This window comes from Solea senegalensis, linkage group LG14 (genome assembly GCF_019176455.1).
Source record: "Solea senegalensis isolate Sse05_10M linkage group LG14, IFAPA_SoseM_1, whole genome shotgun sequence".
Taxonomy (NCBI): Eukaryota; Metazoa; Chordata; class Actinopteri; order Pleuronectiformes; family Soleidae; genus Solea; species Solea senegalensis.
In genome coordinates, this window is record NC_058034.1 from 1,946,570 (window position 1) to 1,961,166 (window position 14,597).

General features: G+C 41.9%; 1 protein-coding gene across 1 annotated transcript in view; it reads left to right on the forward strand.

Annotated features, from left to right (window-relative positions):
- sema6bb (sema domain, transmembrane domain (TM), and cytoplasmic domain, (semaphorin) 6Bb) overlaps positions 1-14,597 on the forward strand; it is a 168,712-nt gene that overhangs the window by 95,482 nt on the left and 58,633 nt on the right. Inside the window, exons 6-10 of the mRNA XM_044043999.1 lie at positions 3,495-3,593; positions 6,909-6,999; positions 7,361-7,480; positions 9,623-9,711; positions 10,404-10,621. Coding sequence (XP_043899934.1) covers positions 3,495-3,593; positions 6,909-6,999; positions 7,361-7,480; positions 9,623-9,711; positions 10,404-10,621 — 617 coding nt within the window. The remainder of the gene's footprint in view (positions 1-3,494; positions 3,594-6,908; positions 7,000-7,360; positions 7,481-9,622; positions 9,712-10,403; positions 10,622-14,597) is intronic.

The following is a 14,597-nucleotide window of genomic DNA, read 5'->3' on the forward strand; positions in this document are numbered from 1 at the left end:
TACTGGGCTCTCTGAGACGCTGGCAGTGGGACAGGGTTGTTATTAGAAGTGCTTCATCTGGCTTTGTGATTACAGCTCTGACCAAGCTGACAGGCTGCAACCCCGCCGACAAACAGCATGCAAATGACTCGCACACAGACGAGCACGCATCTGTGCTGTGATGCAGAGATAAACACACACACACGCGCATCAACACGTGACGCACACTGCCACTCCTAAACTTTGTCACATAGAAATTTACACTTGACACATGCTGTGCACCTGCACACACACACACACACATGAAAACACATCCTCTCTTCTGTTTTTTTTCCCTGTTGAAAAACGAGAACTCTGCAGGGAGCGAAGTGGGAAAGTGGAGGGGGACGTGTGGGGGTGCAGGAGGTGTGTGTGTGTGGGGGGGGGTGGGGTTTAAGCATCTGGAATAACACTTATTCGTCTCTCATATCACTGCTTTGCCTCTGATCTCTTACACGTACGCACAGTCATTCCACAAACCCACTATCACCACCACAGCCGCTTCAGCTCAAGCCCCGGACTTCTCTTTCCAATGACATCAGAGGGGTTAGTGGTCTCCAAGTAAATCTAGTGTGTGTAGTGTGTGTGTTTCAGGTATTACTCTTGTTGTGGGGACCCAAATCTGTTTACACAGTCACAATATGAACATTAAAAGTCAAGTCTGCAGTATAGTCGTTATGGTTAAGGTTACGTCTCTAAGAAGACTGGGAGTCCAGACTGGGAGAGCAGTTTGTGTGCTGGCTGCTGTTCAGTGTCCACCAGCCATGAGGTACTGTACATCAGCACTCACTCCACACTCACTCACTCACACAGGTGGCAGACTCTGCAAAAACAAGCTGCTGTCGACACCTTTCTGCTTTAAAAGTCAAAGGTCGTGTCTGGAATTTAGGTTGGATACTTACACGGAAAACAAAGCAAAACAAAAACACACCTCCTGCTGCTCCACGGTCACTGACGCGTTGACGTCGCAGCTTCCCATGAGGTCCTAAGATAAGTCTGTGAGGTCATTAAACGAAACCTTTGTGGGCGACGATAGCTCAGTGGTGGATCGAGTCTTCTTTCTCCTCCATAACGATATCTGCGGTTTGGAATCATAAAAACAACACAGAAATGTGGTAACAAACGGAATGTCTCATCGCGTGGAAAAGACTGGGGTCATTCTTTTGTACAACATCAGACATGACTTACCTGTTTTTTATAAATGATTTTTAAAGCAGCTTTAAAGTGGTTATCAAGACTAGAAAAGAGCTATATAAATACAAACTGTTTACTTGATTACTGTAAATATGTTAATTCTTTTCTGACCTTTTCTGTTGTTATTTTTCTACTTTTTTTAAAAAAACTTTAATTTGTTTTATCTCCTCAGGCTGAAAACTCCCACACAAGAAATATAGAAAAAGAAAGAAAAAATAAGAAATGTAAAACTCTTGAAACTGCATCTGCTCCATTACATTTAAATTTAGATTTGTTTTTTTTGCTTCTTTAATTAATTTCTTATGCAGAGTGATGTTTGTATTTTTTTCTTCTAACAGTGACAATAAAACTCTACCTGTTTAAACCCATTCATTAAGTCAGAGGTCACATGGTTCTTAAGGCTTTTACTAAAATTGTCTCAATATAAACAAACAAAGAAATCACTAGAACTACTTCATTTGCAAAGTGTTCATGCACACAATTGAAATCATATTTCATACTTTGTTTCCTTTGCGTCTGTATTTTAATCCGCAAAACAGAAACATCATATATCATATATATATGATGATGTTGGTCCGTGCTGTTAGTCCAATAGTAATCCACAAGCCTAAATGAGGAGCAGACACGGAAAGTGAACGGACACTTTTTTATAAATAAAAGATTTAATCCCTGGATAAAGAAAATGAAAAAAATTGCCTTAAAAACTACTCTTTCTTTCAGTGATATGTGAGGAAACATTTAGATGAGGGGTTAAAGGTCGTGATCAGCTATCCCAGAATCTTCTTCAACACAGCACAATGTCCTCTCTGTAAATCATGGCTCCATTTGTAGGTCGTAAAATGATGTACATTTTCAAAGTTGTTAAGTTTCCATGGCAATTGATGGGAATTCGGACTGATTCAAAACTGAAGGTTGGGAACTAAAATGGAGTTGGTAATTAATATTCTGCAGCTAAAACAACCAGATTTGATGCAAATACGGTTGAATATCAATTCTATTCCTCCAACATGCACGATTTATAAAAACCCAAGGTCTAAAAAAAGCCAAATATTGTTATATGATTCTCAATAATTCCCATAAATGCCCATAATTCCCATTGAAAGGTTCTTAAGCTCCCATGGAAAGGTTCTGGAAGTTTTCCATGAATGTTTCACCCCTTTCGTTCTCAGTGACTCACACCGCTCATTTCATCCACATTATGGATATTATCAAATATCTATTTCTATCAAAGTCCCAGTCCGGTCCTATAAAGAGGAGGCCAGACCTCCTCCTGCATCATCGTGGAGGACACATAAATGGAACGGGCTTGCGAGTGTGCATCATTCATCATTGAGACATTTCCATCAAACAAAACATGCACATATGCACATGCTTGTGGGTTCTTATGCTGCACGACAGTTCTCTGTGAGAAGGACGTGTCCCTTTGTAGAATGTGAAGCGTCCCACGGCGGGTAAACTCAGCCGTTTGAGGATCCCTCCGTGACTTGGAGAAAGATCTATGGTCTCCCGTGGTTTGCAGAACTTCAGGCTTCCAAAACGGCGGTTCACAACCCAATGGGTGACGATGCCGCGTTTGACTTTGAAGAGCGATTGCACCAGAACCGGTTCAGTGCGCAGCAGCATCTTGACCCATCGCGGCAGGAAAATGGCATGCGTAAATAAATCCCATGAATTCTCCGGTTTCAGGTTAAATGACAGTGGTTAAATGTCCCACTGTCCCACACACACACCTCATGTGTGCAATTAAAGGTCGTGGATTAACTGAAAGGGTACATTTACAGGTGTATACATATGTGACGCTTTCAAGCAGCCATTAAGTCATGTCATGTTTCTTATAGTAAACTGTGACTTCTGCTTTATTTAGTTATTAGATGAGCATCATGAAGTTTGACGCCTCACGGTGGTGAAATTAGTCTCAACTCTGCTGCTTGTTTTGAAATCCAGAGTCTGGTGTGGATTTACCGCCTGTCAATCAGCAGCCGCTGTGTGTGCGTGTGTGTGTGTGTGTGTGTGTGTGTGTGTGTGTGTGTGTGGAGGGTAGACACTTAAAGTCTCTGTGGGCTACGTTCAGGCTGTACCAGAGTGATTGACAGCGTTAATGGCGTGATAATTCTACACATCAGGCAACTGAAAAGCTTCATTTCACAGAACAGGCGGGATAATCAGTCTCTGAAAAATAAACGGACTTTTTTTTTCCTCCATTCACTCAGTCGTTTTGCCGTTACTTGCTTCCCGCGCTGCATACTGATCCTCTCCATCCGTTCTTCTCCCCTCTCCTGCAGGACGAATGCCGTAACTTCATGAAGGTGCTGCTCAGCAGGCGAGGAGGCCTGTTTGTGTGCGGGACCAACGCCTTTAATCCACTCTGTGCCAACTACACTGTGAGTTGACATCAATCACGCTCACACCTGCTGCTCCCTGGTTTCACGTTCACTCTTCACCAGTTATGTTGCCATCAAGCAAACACTGCGACCACAGAAGAATTAGAAGCCACGACTTGATGAGTAAACACCGAGCACCAGTCGCTGTTGACATATGGTGGTGTTTTGTTTGCTGCATCTATTATTGTCACAGTATTTGCTTTTTGCACTAAGTTGAGAAATATTGTGGTTTAGTCATCAGTGCACTCATACATCCTCTCACCCACTGCATCTGTCATTTTGGCTGCCGCCACTATTTTCATTACAGGAAAGCTGTGGCGATGTTTCAGTCATGTGCGTTCAAAACATCATCCCTCATTCGCTGAATCACTTTTCATTTCACTTTTTTTCCACCTTTTATCAACGTGTTAACTTGTAAACGTGTCGAAACCTTTACGCGACGTCTTTACTAATGAGTTTTTAAATATCTGTGTTGGGAGAAGAAAAAGTTCGCTTTGTTTCTTTCTGGATTTGCACATAGGGAGAAAATTCATTCATTCATTCAACAACATGCACCACAGAAAAATACAAATCAAGGAAAATGTTTCCAGACGAAAGCTGAAACGGGATGAACAAGACTGGGAAGTGTTTTACTTATTTTCACCTTGATATTTAATGATAAATGCTAATGAAATATTCTTGCTTTTCACTGTGTTGATCTCTCAGGGCCACCGTACGTACGTCTGCTCATTTAAAAATGTGCAGCTTGATTAAAGTTGTTAGGTCGCCACTGGCGCTAATGTTGACTCTGTCTTCAGTCGTCATTCATCCTCACTGTCTGGCACCTCCAGTGAGATACAACACTTTGTTGTTCCTTGGAGGTTAAACTTTGTGGCCTGCAGAGCGAGAGCGTTTTTAATCAATGAGAGTCTGCTCAGAGACACCATGTGACTTGTTTGATTGCTTTGTTTTCATTTATGAGTGGGCAAAAAAAAAGAATAAACAGCACTTCCACAATTTGATGCGAGCGAGAAGATTTGACTCAGAAGTCTCCTGGGGTCATTAGAAGATTCATCATGTGTTGAATTCCTGATTTATTGGACTTGATGACTAAACATGATCCAATACCATTACCCAATATATTACAGCTGTTTAAAAAGCTCTTTTATACCCCTTGAGTAAATAAAAATTAGGAATATCCAGAGCTTCCTCAGCAAACAGACATCTGCCAAGTTACGCACCATTTATTCTAGTCACAGATTTTGTATTAAAACTAATGTAGGGGAATTTTTTATATCTATATATATATATATATATAGATATATATATAATATATATATACATGCAGTTTAAAAATATCACACAAATATATATATATATATACATATATTTAAATATATACATATATACACATATATATATATATATATATGCAGTTTAAAAATAAAGTCACAGTCCTAAAAACAGAATACCTTAAGCCCTAATGTATATATCTAGTTGCAGAGACAGTTGACTCTTTTTGTTTGTTTTAAGTGTAGATATATGAGACACTGTCTGGGACACAGATGCACTGATAGCATTGCTGGCAGCAGGGAGACAAGGACATTTATATTTTAGCCACTTAACAAAAAGGCTCACCTCTTAACATCAACACCTGCTTCAGTCTCTGAGATCATTAAAACATAAGACGGGTAACTATCCCACACGACAGTCCACAGGGACACAGGAGGTGCTTGTTAACTGCTTCTTCATTTTGGTGAGTTTGAGTCACGTGAGGAAATCTGCATGAAATAAAATAAAATAAAATAAATAAAAATAAATTTCAAACACCTAAGAGACGTCATAACACGATTGAACTTACAAATAGAGGCAGCAGCAGATTAGCGACTCCCATGTGCCGTGATGTGAAATCACTTCTTTTCCCTGAGGACTTTGTTGTGGGAAAGTGTGCGCTTTAATAAATATATTATAATTAATATATAAATAAATATCGCAGACTTGAGTGGATGTAGATTTCCTGAGGCTTGGCGGCCATGTTTGCTCTTAGAAATGAATGACCACTGTGATTCAGCAACAACTGGACATGATGTCACTCCTGTCGCCACTGAGTCAAGATTAGTAGAGTTAACGAAAACTAACGAGATAAGGAAAAGTAGAATTGAAAAAAACATTTTTGTTCCATGAAATGAAACTAAAAACTGGAGTTTAAAAAGTAACTAACTCAAACTGAATTGTGTGTTTATCAAACAAACTAAAGCAAATCAAAGTGTAGTAAATATGTGCTTAGTTTTCGTCTTTGTAAATTCATTTTATACATAATCCTTTTGGGTTCATATGAAGTGTTTTACTTTTACTTAATTACTTATACTTATATTAAATTTGCCTTAAAAAAGTAACATTAAAACTAATAAAAACTAAGCATTTACAATAAAACGAAGTAGTTTTAAAAACACAAAGTCAAAAGTAAAACAAGTGAAACATCCATCAGGTCTTATGCAGAAGAAGGACTTGAATGACTGGACCATTGAAGAGAACCAGAGGACAGTCAATCATCAGGTCGTGTTCAGGTTTTCCTCCAGCTCGCGTGGAAATATTAACCGTAGCCTCGGCTGATTTGCCATCATTTAGCAGGAATAACAAAGGAAGGATGAAGGCGGCTGAGCTGGAGCGAGGAAGAGTGTGGAAAAGAAGCGTCTCGCTATCAAAGCCTTTTTTCTTTTTTTTTGTTATTCTCAGTCTCTCAGTTTCAAACAGAATACAAGAGTGAAACACAGTGAAATGTACCTGGGCCCATTATCTGTCAGACACTAATGACATTCTACAAGAGTGCGTATCACACCTGTCTTCTGCCTGATAGGCCGTCCTCTTTCCCCCGGGGACTAGTTAGTGATGCTAGCTTCTGTTTTATTTATAGCAGAGTTTTAATGAAATGACACCTACAAATGATTTCTTTCTTTTTTTCCAGCATCCAGTGGAAATAGTTTGCTCCGGGCTCCGTGTGTTTGTGAATGTGTTTGTGAAAAACACAGATAGAGAACGCGAGCTGGAAAATTTGTTGGGATCATCAGCGTGACTTTATGAGTGTGCGTGCGCCTGTATGTGTGTTTATCTCTTTTATTTATGTATGAGAACGCGTCTCTTGTTGTTGCTGCTCTGCCTAATTGCCGCCAGTGAATCATTAGTTTGCACTTGCGGTAACACTCTCTAATTGCCGTTCTCCTGTGCCTTGTTTTCATACGACGACGACGCCGCCGACGCGTCCGTATTGTTTTTGCCGTCTGCTGATTGAGACATTAAATGTATGTGTGTGTGTGTGTGTGTGTGACATGTCAACAGGGCGACACGCTGGAGATGGTGGGAGACGCGTTCAACGGGATGGCGAGATGCCCGTATGACCCCAAGCATGCGAACGTGGCTCTGTTTGCAGGTAAGACACGATGATCATGGACAAACGTCATGATGCTGATGCTGGCTATGACACATCAGACATAAACACTTCACTTTAATCAAATCAACCGTGTTCTGTGACTGAAACCGTGGGGAGCCATTACTGTTCACCCATCACTACATTATCTCATATTAGCTGCCGATGTTTGTTTGTTCCTTGTGTGGGAGTTGTAATTATGCTAACACAATCACATTGTTGACTCGTCAGTCATGTCATGTTTATGATGCAGGACTTTCAGAGAACAGTAACAATTACTCCACTTTTATTGTTTGTGGTTATGTTGTTGTATTGGCAGGCTGTCCAGCTCATTTGTGTGTGTGTGTGTGTGTGTGTGTGTCAGAGGGGAATCTGTTTACAGCCACAGTGACTGACTTCCTGGCCATTGATGCGGTGATCTATCGTAGCCTTGGGGACAATCCTGCTCTGCGCACCGTCAAGCATGACTCCAAGTGGTTCAGAGGTATGTGTTTGTGTGTGTGTATCTGTGTGTGTGTGTGTGTGTTCTTGTTTTCTTACCTCTTTGGGACATTTTCTTAGTTTAACTGAGCTAAGGCCGAAGTCTGACTAAGACAACTTGCTGAGTCTGACTTAACATGCAGAGGAGAACATTTAGAATATTTCTTGGCCGCTAACGTCTGACTCCAGTCCGACTAAGCGTATACATGCAGGAGTAATCAGACTATGAATCCCATTATTCAGGTACGTTAGTCCGACTAATTCTAGCTCAACATGACATTAAGAAAACTGAATTATTGTCTTAGTTTGACTTTTAACATGCAGTGACTGACCTTGTCAGGACCAGCAAAACTCACGGAGACCAAAACCTGGTTCTAATGAGGAAGAAACTCTCATTTCTGATGAAGTTGTTCAATTTAGAGCTAATATTTTAATTGTGGTTAAGTTAAGGTGCAGGTTAACTGGTTACGGTTAAGGTTAGGATTAATGCTTTAATTAGGGTGTTCAGATAAATGGAAGTCAATGAGAGTCTTTAAAAGGAGAGTTGCACAAACCTGTGTGTGTGTGTGTGTGTTAATATTAACCTTAACTGTAGCCCTAAAACCAAGTCTTAACCCACTCTAAGCCATTTTAAGGTGTGACAGAACGTGAGGACCAGCCAAAATGTCCTCACTTTCCCCAAGATGTCTTCACTCCCTGTAGTTTAGAGGGTTTTTGATCCTCACAAAGATACTCATAAAAGAACATGTGTGTGTTGTTGTGTTGTATAAAAACTTCTTTTTTTTTGTGTCCTTCCGGAAATCGCCGAAAGGACACAAGTCGCCTCACAGCAAATGTCAGATAAGCAGACAATCCTTTAAGAACATATCTCTCCCAGACGTCGACGACACAAACAAGAAAGCAACAGACACGTTTAAGTGCTCTGCATCGTAAATAAATAAATAACAGGACCGCTGGGCCACTGCTAGTATAAATAAATATGGCAAGAATAAAAACTATAATAAGAAAATGTGCAATATTACTTTAACTGTCTGTGTGTGATAGGTTGAGTCCACAGCACTTACTGTAGCAGCGTTCAGGATCAATATGTGTCTGTATGACTGTCAAACTCTCGGCTCCTGTACAACAGTGACAACTTTACACAGATTACACATTATCAGACGCAGGCGTCGGTGCCTGTCCTGCGTGGAGTGGCACCAAGATGCAAAGCGTGAAACTCGTTTCTCAGAAACACCAGGGAGTCATAATGCGCTTATTGTTTAGTGTGAAATCCTCTTTCAGCGTGTAATGAAATTAAACGTGGCCTGTGCCTCTTTCTCTCTGCCCTCGTGTTACCTCAGTGTCATGGGAGAGAATGAAAGGACGGTTATTATCGTCTGATCGTCCGCTTACAATTTACATTTCATCACTTTGTTTGCAAATTCACATTCAAACGGTGCATTTCATTGTGTAAACACAGCCTGAGGTTACTTACTCCACTGGTCTACATGCCGATGTGTCCCTGGGTAAGAGACTTAATGTGAAGTTGCCCCTCACAGCTGTGAGGATATGTGATACACTATATGGACAAAAGTATTTGGCCACATCTGTTGGGTATTGAATTCAGGTGTTTCAATCAGGCTTTGGCCCCTTATCTCCAATGAAGGACAATCTTAAGACGACATTTTGGACAATGCCATGCTTCCAACTTTGAAGCAACATGTCCTTTTCTATTTCAACGTTCCAATGAACTGGAACAGAGATTGTGAGTCAGGTCCTCTCGTCCAACACCAGTGCCTGACCTCGTAAATGCTCTACACAATGAATGAATGACACAAATCCACATAGAAACACTTGAGAGTATTTAAGGAAGCTGTTCTAGCTACAGAAGAGAGACCAACTCCATATTAAAGTACTGCATTTGTGTAATGATCAGACGTCCAAATACTTTAGTGTGTCATTGTGTGTGTGTGTGTGTGTTTGAATGGTAAAACTATAGTGTAAACACTCTGATTTGGTCGTCATGACGAGAAAAGTCTACATTTACTGTCTCCGCGTTGACTCGTCGCACAAATATTGGCATTGCCCTGGGCGTAAATGCAGCGTCATGTTTGACCTGAGATGATTTTTTGACTGTTTCCACTCATGACTGTTTGTCACGTTACAGAGCCGTACTTTGTCAGCGCCGTGGAGTGGGGACCTCACATTTACTTCTTCTTTCGAGAGATTGCCATGGAGTTCAACTACCTGGAGAAGGTAACGTTATGCTTTCACACTGCAGAGCTGCCGGTCCTCTCAGAGCATCTTTACAAGCATGTGCATGTTTTGTTAATGTATTGCTGTAAATAATAAATGCCAGTCTAATATAGCTGCTACTATTTGAATTTCAATATCAGCATTTTTCCCACAGCTCCACTGACCTTTCATTCTCGCGTTTGTTTGTCTGCATATCTAATCCAACAAACAACTCTTGTATGTATTAACCTAAGAAAAACACTGTTTTCTCCTCTTAGGATTCATCATTATGAAAAAACACCAGTGTCACCGAATCCATTGCTGTAATAAATTCACGACTCATATTTGAATTGCACAAGGTTCCCGGCTTTGACATGTTTGCCAAGCAAATGGATATTTAAACCTCGCTGCCATTGTGCAGATGAGGGCGTTCAAAGAAACAATTTTGAAATGTTCTGACATTTTCATGAATAATTGATAATGAATTTAGCATTATAAAACAATGTTCTGTCAAAACAGGGTTTCCGCTTTGGCAAATAGCATGCAAATGACTCCCGAGAGATCCCGCTGGGGTTGAAAAGAGCTTTTAAACATCGCAGTTTGAAGATAAAAGCCAAAGCTACTGTAAATGTGTATATGTGAGCTACAGCCTGGCTGCCACTGCATCGCACTCAGATCTGTGCCAATGTCTGCGGCGTGGTCACTTCTTCCAGGTGGTGGTGTCCCGCGTGGCCCGGGTGTGTAAACGGGATCAGGGCGGGTCTCAGCGCGTCCTGGAAAAGCAGTGGACGTCGTTCCTGAAGGCGCGGCTGAACTGCTCCGTCCCCGGGGATTCCCACTTCTACTTCAACCTGCTGCACTCCACCAGCCCCATCATCAGGATGCACGGCAGGGACATCATCCTGGGAGTGTTCTCCACACCGGCCAACAGGTGCAACACACACGACACACACAACACAAACCAGGCCGCGGAACACACACTTTGTTTTTGTCTGTAACGACAGCTGAGTGTCTTCCAACCTTTTCCCTCAGACTCTGTTATCTATTATAACTAATAGTCTCTTATAACTTATTATCTGTTTTTGCGTTTTCACCGTAGCCAAGGCACGGCAGCTTTTATTTACAGAGATTTATCGACAGATTGGAGGTGCTGTTCAGACAAATTTAAAAACAAAACATTTGAAGACAACACAGTGACAGAAATCAATACAATGCTAAAGATCACAACCTGGACCACATTGTTAAAAAGAGTTTACCAGAAATGTAAAGTACAAGAAGAACAAAAGTGTTCAGAGACACAAATGTCTTTCGTGATATAATATCCTATACAAATAAAGTGAATATAAGGAAAAAAAACAAGTTAAAACTTTTTTAGTCTAGTTTATTTTTTCATTCCACGACTGTTCAAGTTATTATTAATACGCCACTATCTTTGCCCATGGCATCCAAGAAACTGAGATTCCTGCTTTGGAAATCCTTGATTTAGATCAATACTCGAAAGCTTCCTGCCTCTGAATAAGAAGCGGTTTGTGTGCTTGTTTGAATGTGAGGACGGAAGTGGAAAGATTTCACTTCGTCGTCTGTCTCGGGGCTCCTTTGGGACATTAAGTGAAGAGCGGAGCAGGAGATCGTCAGATATGTTCACAATTTCCTGAGCACAAAAAAAAAAGAGGGTGTAGCATCTGCAGTGAGCTCAAAGGAGGCTGAACCATCGTCTTCTTACTCAGAAATCTTCTGCTGTGTCCTCACATGGACATTTGTCGCACAAATCGTCCTTTCCAACATTTGCATTCTTGCACACAGCCCTTGTGGACAGTGGAAGGAACACTTCCAGGCTCAAGTGCATGTCTCACAGCAGCAACAAAGAGAAAAGACAGACAGGGGCATCCTCCCTCTCCTCCCATGGAGCCTTGCACAGACACCCACGGTGTAGCCGTACTCACACGGCTCACCTTGACATTTTGAGCGGACCACCAGTGTTTGTGCCCTGACCGGTGAAATCGGAAAGAGCAAGGATTCCTACGGGGACGAGCAGAGCCCCAGAGAAATGAAAGAGGCCGCGTGGAGGTGCAGAGGTCGAGATGGTAGGGTGCAGAGTAATTGAAGACACATGGAACTCTTTCATCGAGGACAAAAGGGTGATTTGCTGAAAGACAAAATGAAATTGAAGAAAGGTGAGAGGAGCAGAGAGGAGGGGAGACGGCAGGTTATTGGAGAATGAGGGTATTTGTGGAGCCAGCAACACAATGGCAAACCAGATGTTATAATAACGAGAAGCAGAAAGACCAAGGTATAAAACATTTGAAGAGGTTTTCATTGATAGTAATGTTCTTCTGATTCTCTTACATGAAAGCTTTTAATGCTCCAGCCGGTAAAGTTTTTCACATGTTAACCTACTTTTTCCCAAAGTGATTTCATTTCCTCTTATCAAGTGCAAACAAACACGAGTAAGCAGGTCCATCTTTGAAGGTAACATAGACTGCACATGAAAAGTTTCAATCTCTTATTGTAAAGTATTCTACAATTTGCCATGATGTCCATTTTGTAAATTATAATCCCGTTTAGAATCAATCATTGGTAAGATCCACTCCTCGGTTCTTCCCCAGCATCACGTCACTCAAACATTGCCTTCACGAACCATGACATCGATGACATCACCATGGCTGGACACTTTCTTTCTCTGTCCTGTTATACTGATACCACACAACCTTGTATTCCAACCGACATTAGCCAGATACTTTTACCTCTTTTAACACTTTATTATCATGGGTCACATGACATAACTTTACAGCATGTTACCGATGCTTATTGAAGCATTTATAGGTAGAGCTGGATCATTTTTTAGAATGTTCCCATTCTTAATATTGAATGATCTGGTATTTTGAAACTGACCTTGTGTTTACGCTTTACGTTCATACCAGATTTTTCCTTTTTTTCCAGTATCAGACTAATATCATCCCTCAGTGGAGAAAGTATTCATTTGTTTTTGCCAACATTAAAAAGAAGATTCAGTTGGGTAAATAAAGGGCCGTGCTTCATGTCACTCCCGAGCTGCACAGAGAAAATCCGATTCAGATACTCTGTGGATTAAAATAAAGCAATGCAACATCACATCCAAGCCTAAGTGCCTCAATTCATAGAAAACAATTGAGTATACTTTGCTGTGATGGCCCCACTCATCTTACGCCACGTTAATGGTCCTGATACGACTGAGTGTGTCTGGTAGTGCAAGCAAATTATAGCTGTCTACTGTCTGTTATTTGACTCTGGTCTAGAATCAATGCAGTTGTTCCTTTAATTGCAGCCAGCAGTAACTATCACCTGCCAGTTGATCCTGCAGGAATAAAAGATAAAAAAGGATTAAAAAAAAGAAGAGTATCATGCTTTATCAGTTGCAGGACTGTGTCTCAAAGCAGCTTCTGACCACCCAGCAAGAGACAGGAGAGAAACAGGAGAAGATAAAAACAGAGACAGCGAGTGAAGGTAAAAGGAGAGAAGACACGGAGGAGAATAAAGGAAGCGATGGCGGACGGGAGGGGGAGAGACAGATGAGAGACTCAAGGACAGGGGGAGTCAATAATGGACAACACGTGCATCCCTCGCTCTCCGAGATTTAAAAGTGTTTCATCAGCTGCATCTTATCTACGTGTTTGGAAAGGCTACGCTGCAGGAAGAGGCCACTGCCTGCGGAGAGACATGGATGCTGCACACACACACACACACACACACACACACACACACACACACACACACACGTGTAAAAACACACTTACAATGGCTCCCAGATAACAGTGTTTACACAGCATGCCACACAGGAGCGGTATTTGTACACACACACACACACACACACACCTGCTACTGGCTCTTATTTTAAATAACTGTGATGGGGTTCAGATGGATACGTCGGGACACAAATGACGGAGGAATGAGAACACAAAGAGAAGGAGAGAATGTGTGACGTGAGCTGCAAATCTCCCGCTGGCCGCATGTGGCCCACTGTGCCACACCGGCTAAGTGCTTGCCAGACAAATTGCTTTGGCTGGCAGCATGCGATGAAAACAGCGTGAGACAGGACCTGTGAGTGGAGGGACAGCGACACTGTTCCCTGACACTTGGCCCCGTGCTGCAGGTATGGAACTGCAGTATGAGAATGACAGGGCGGAGTCATTGCCGAGAATCTCTCTTGTGGTACTTGGGGGGGGCAACTGTCTGAGGTTACCGGTCTCTCCCTGTGCTCACATACCTCAGGGATAATTTTACAGCCACACACTTAAGTCTTGCATTTGCGGGATTCTTGAATTGCTGTTTTTCACGGGCGAAAATCAACCCCAGTTGCCAGTTTTCTTTGTGCATCCACCTCAAAAGCCCCAGGCCCTTCCTTGAGAAGAGGAATGAAAGACCAGCTTGGATTTCCTACCGAGCATCTGAGTGCAGTCCTGATGCTCAAGACGTTGAGGAGTCCATACGTATTTACACGTTTAAGTATACGTTGAAAAGGAGAGCGGCGCTGTTATTGAAAACAAGCAATTCCCGTCGTTTTTATCCACGGCAGCTGAAAGCATCCACTGCTGGTGGAGTAGAGTGACGTGGGCTCGTTATGCTTAATGGACTTGTGCAGGAATGCAAGGAAAACATCCCATGTGGAGTAAAGCAAATGTAGTGCGTCCTGAGAGCAGGAGGCCAGGTTTGTTTTTGGCCGTAAAGAATCCCATGTGACAGGGTCAGACGGCAGGAGGAAAATCCGAGGAGGACAAGGAACAAGAGGAGAACTGGTTACGTGTGGGACAGAGGAAGATGCAACAGATACAGGATCCTTCTGCTGGGACTAGAACCCAGGAACACACGTTTTGTTAATGACATAAGTGACATGTTATCAAAATGAACCCACAACTGAGCGATGTCACAAG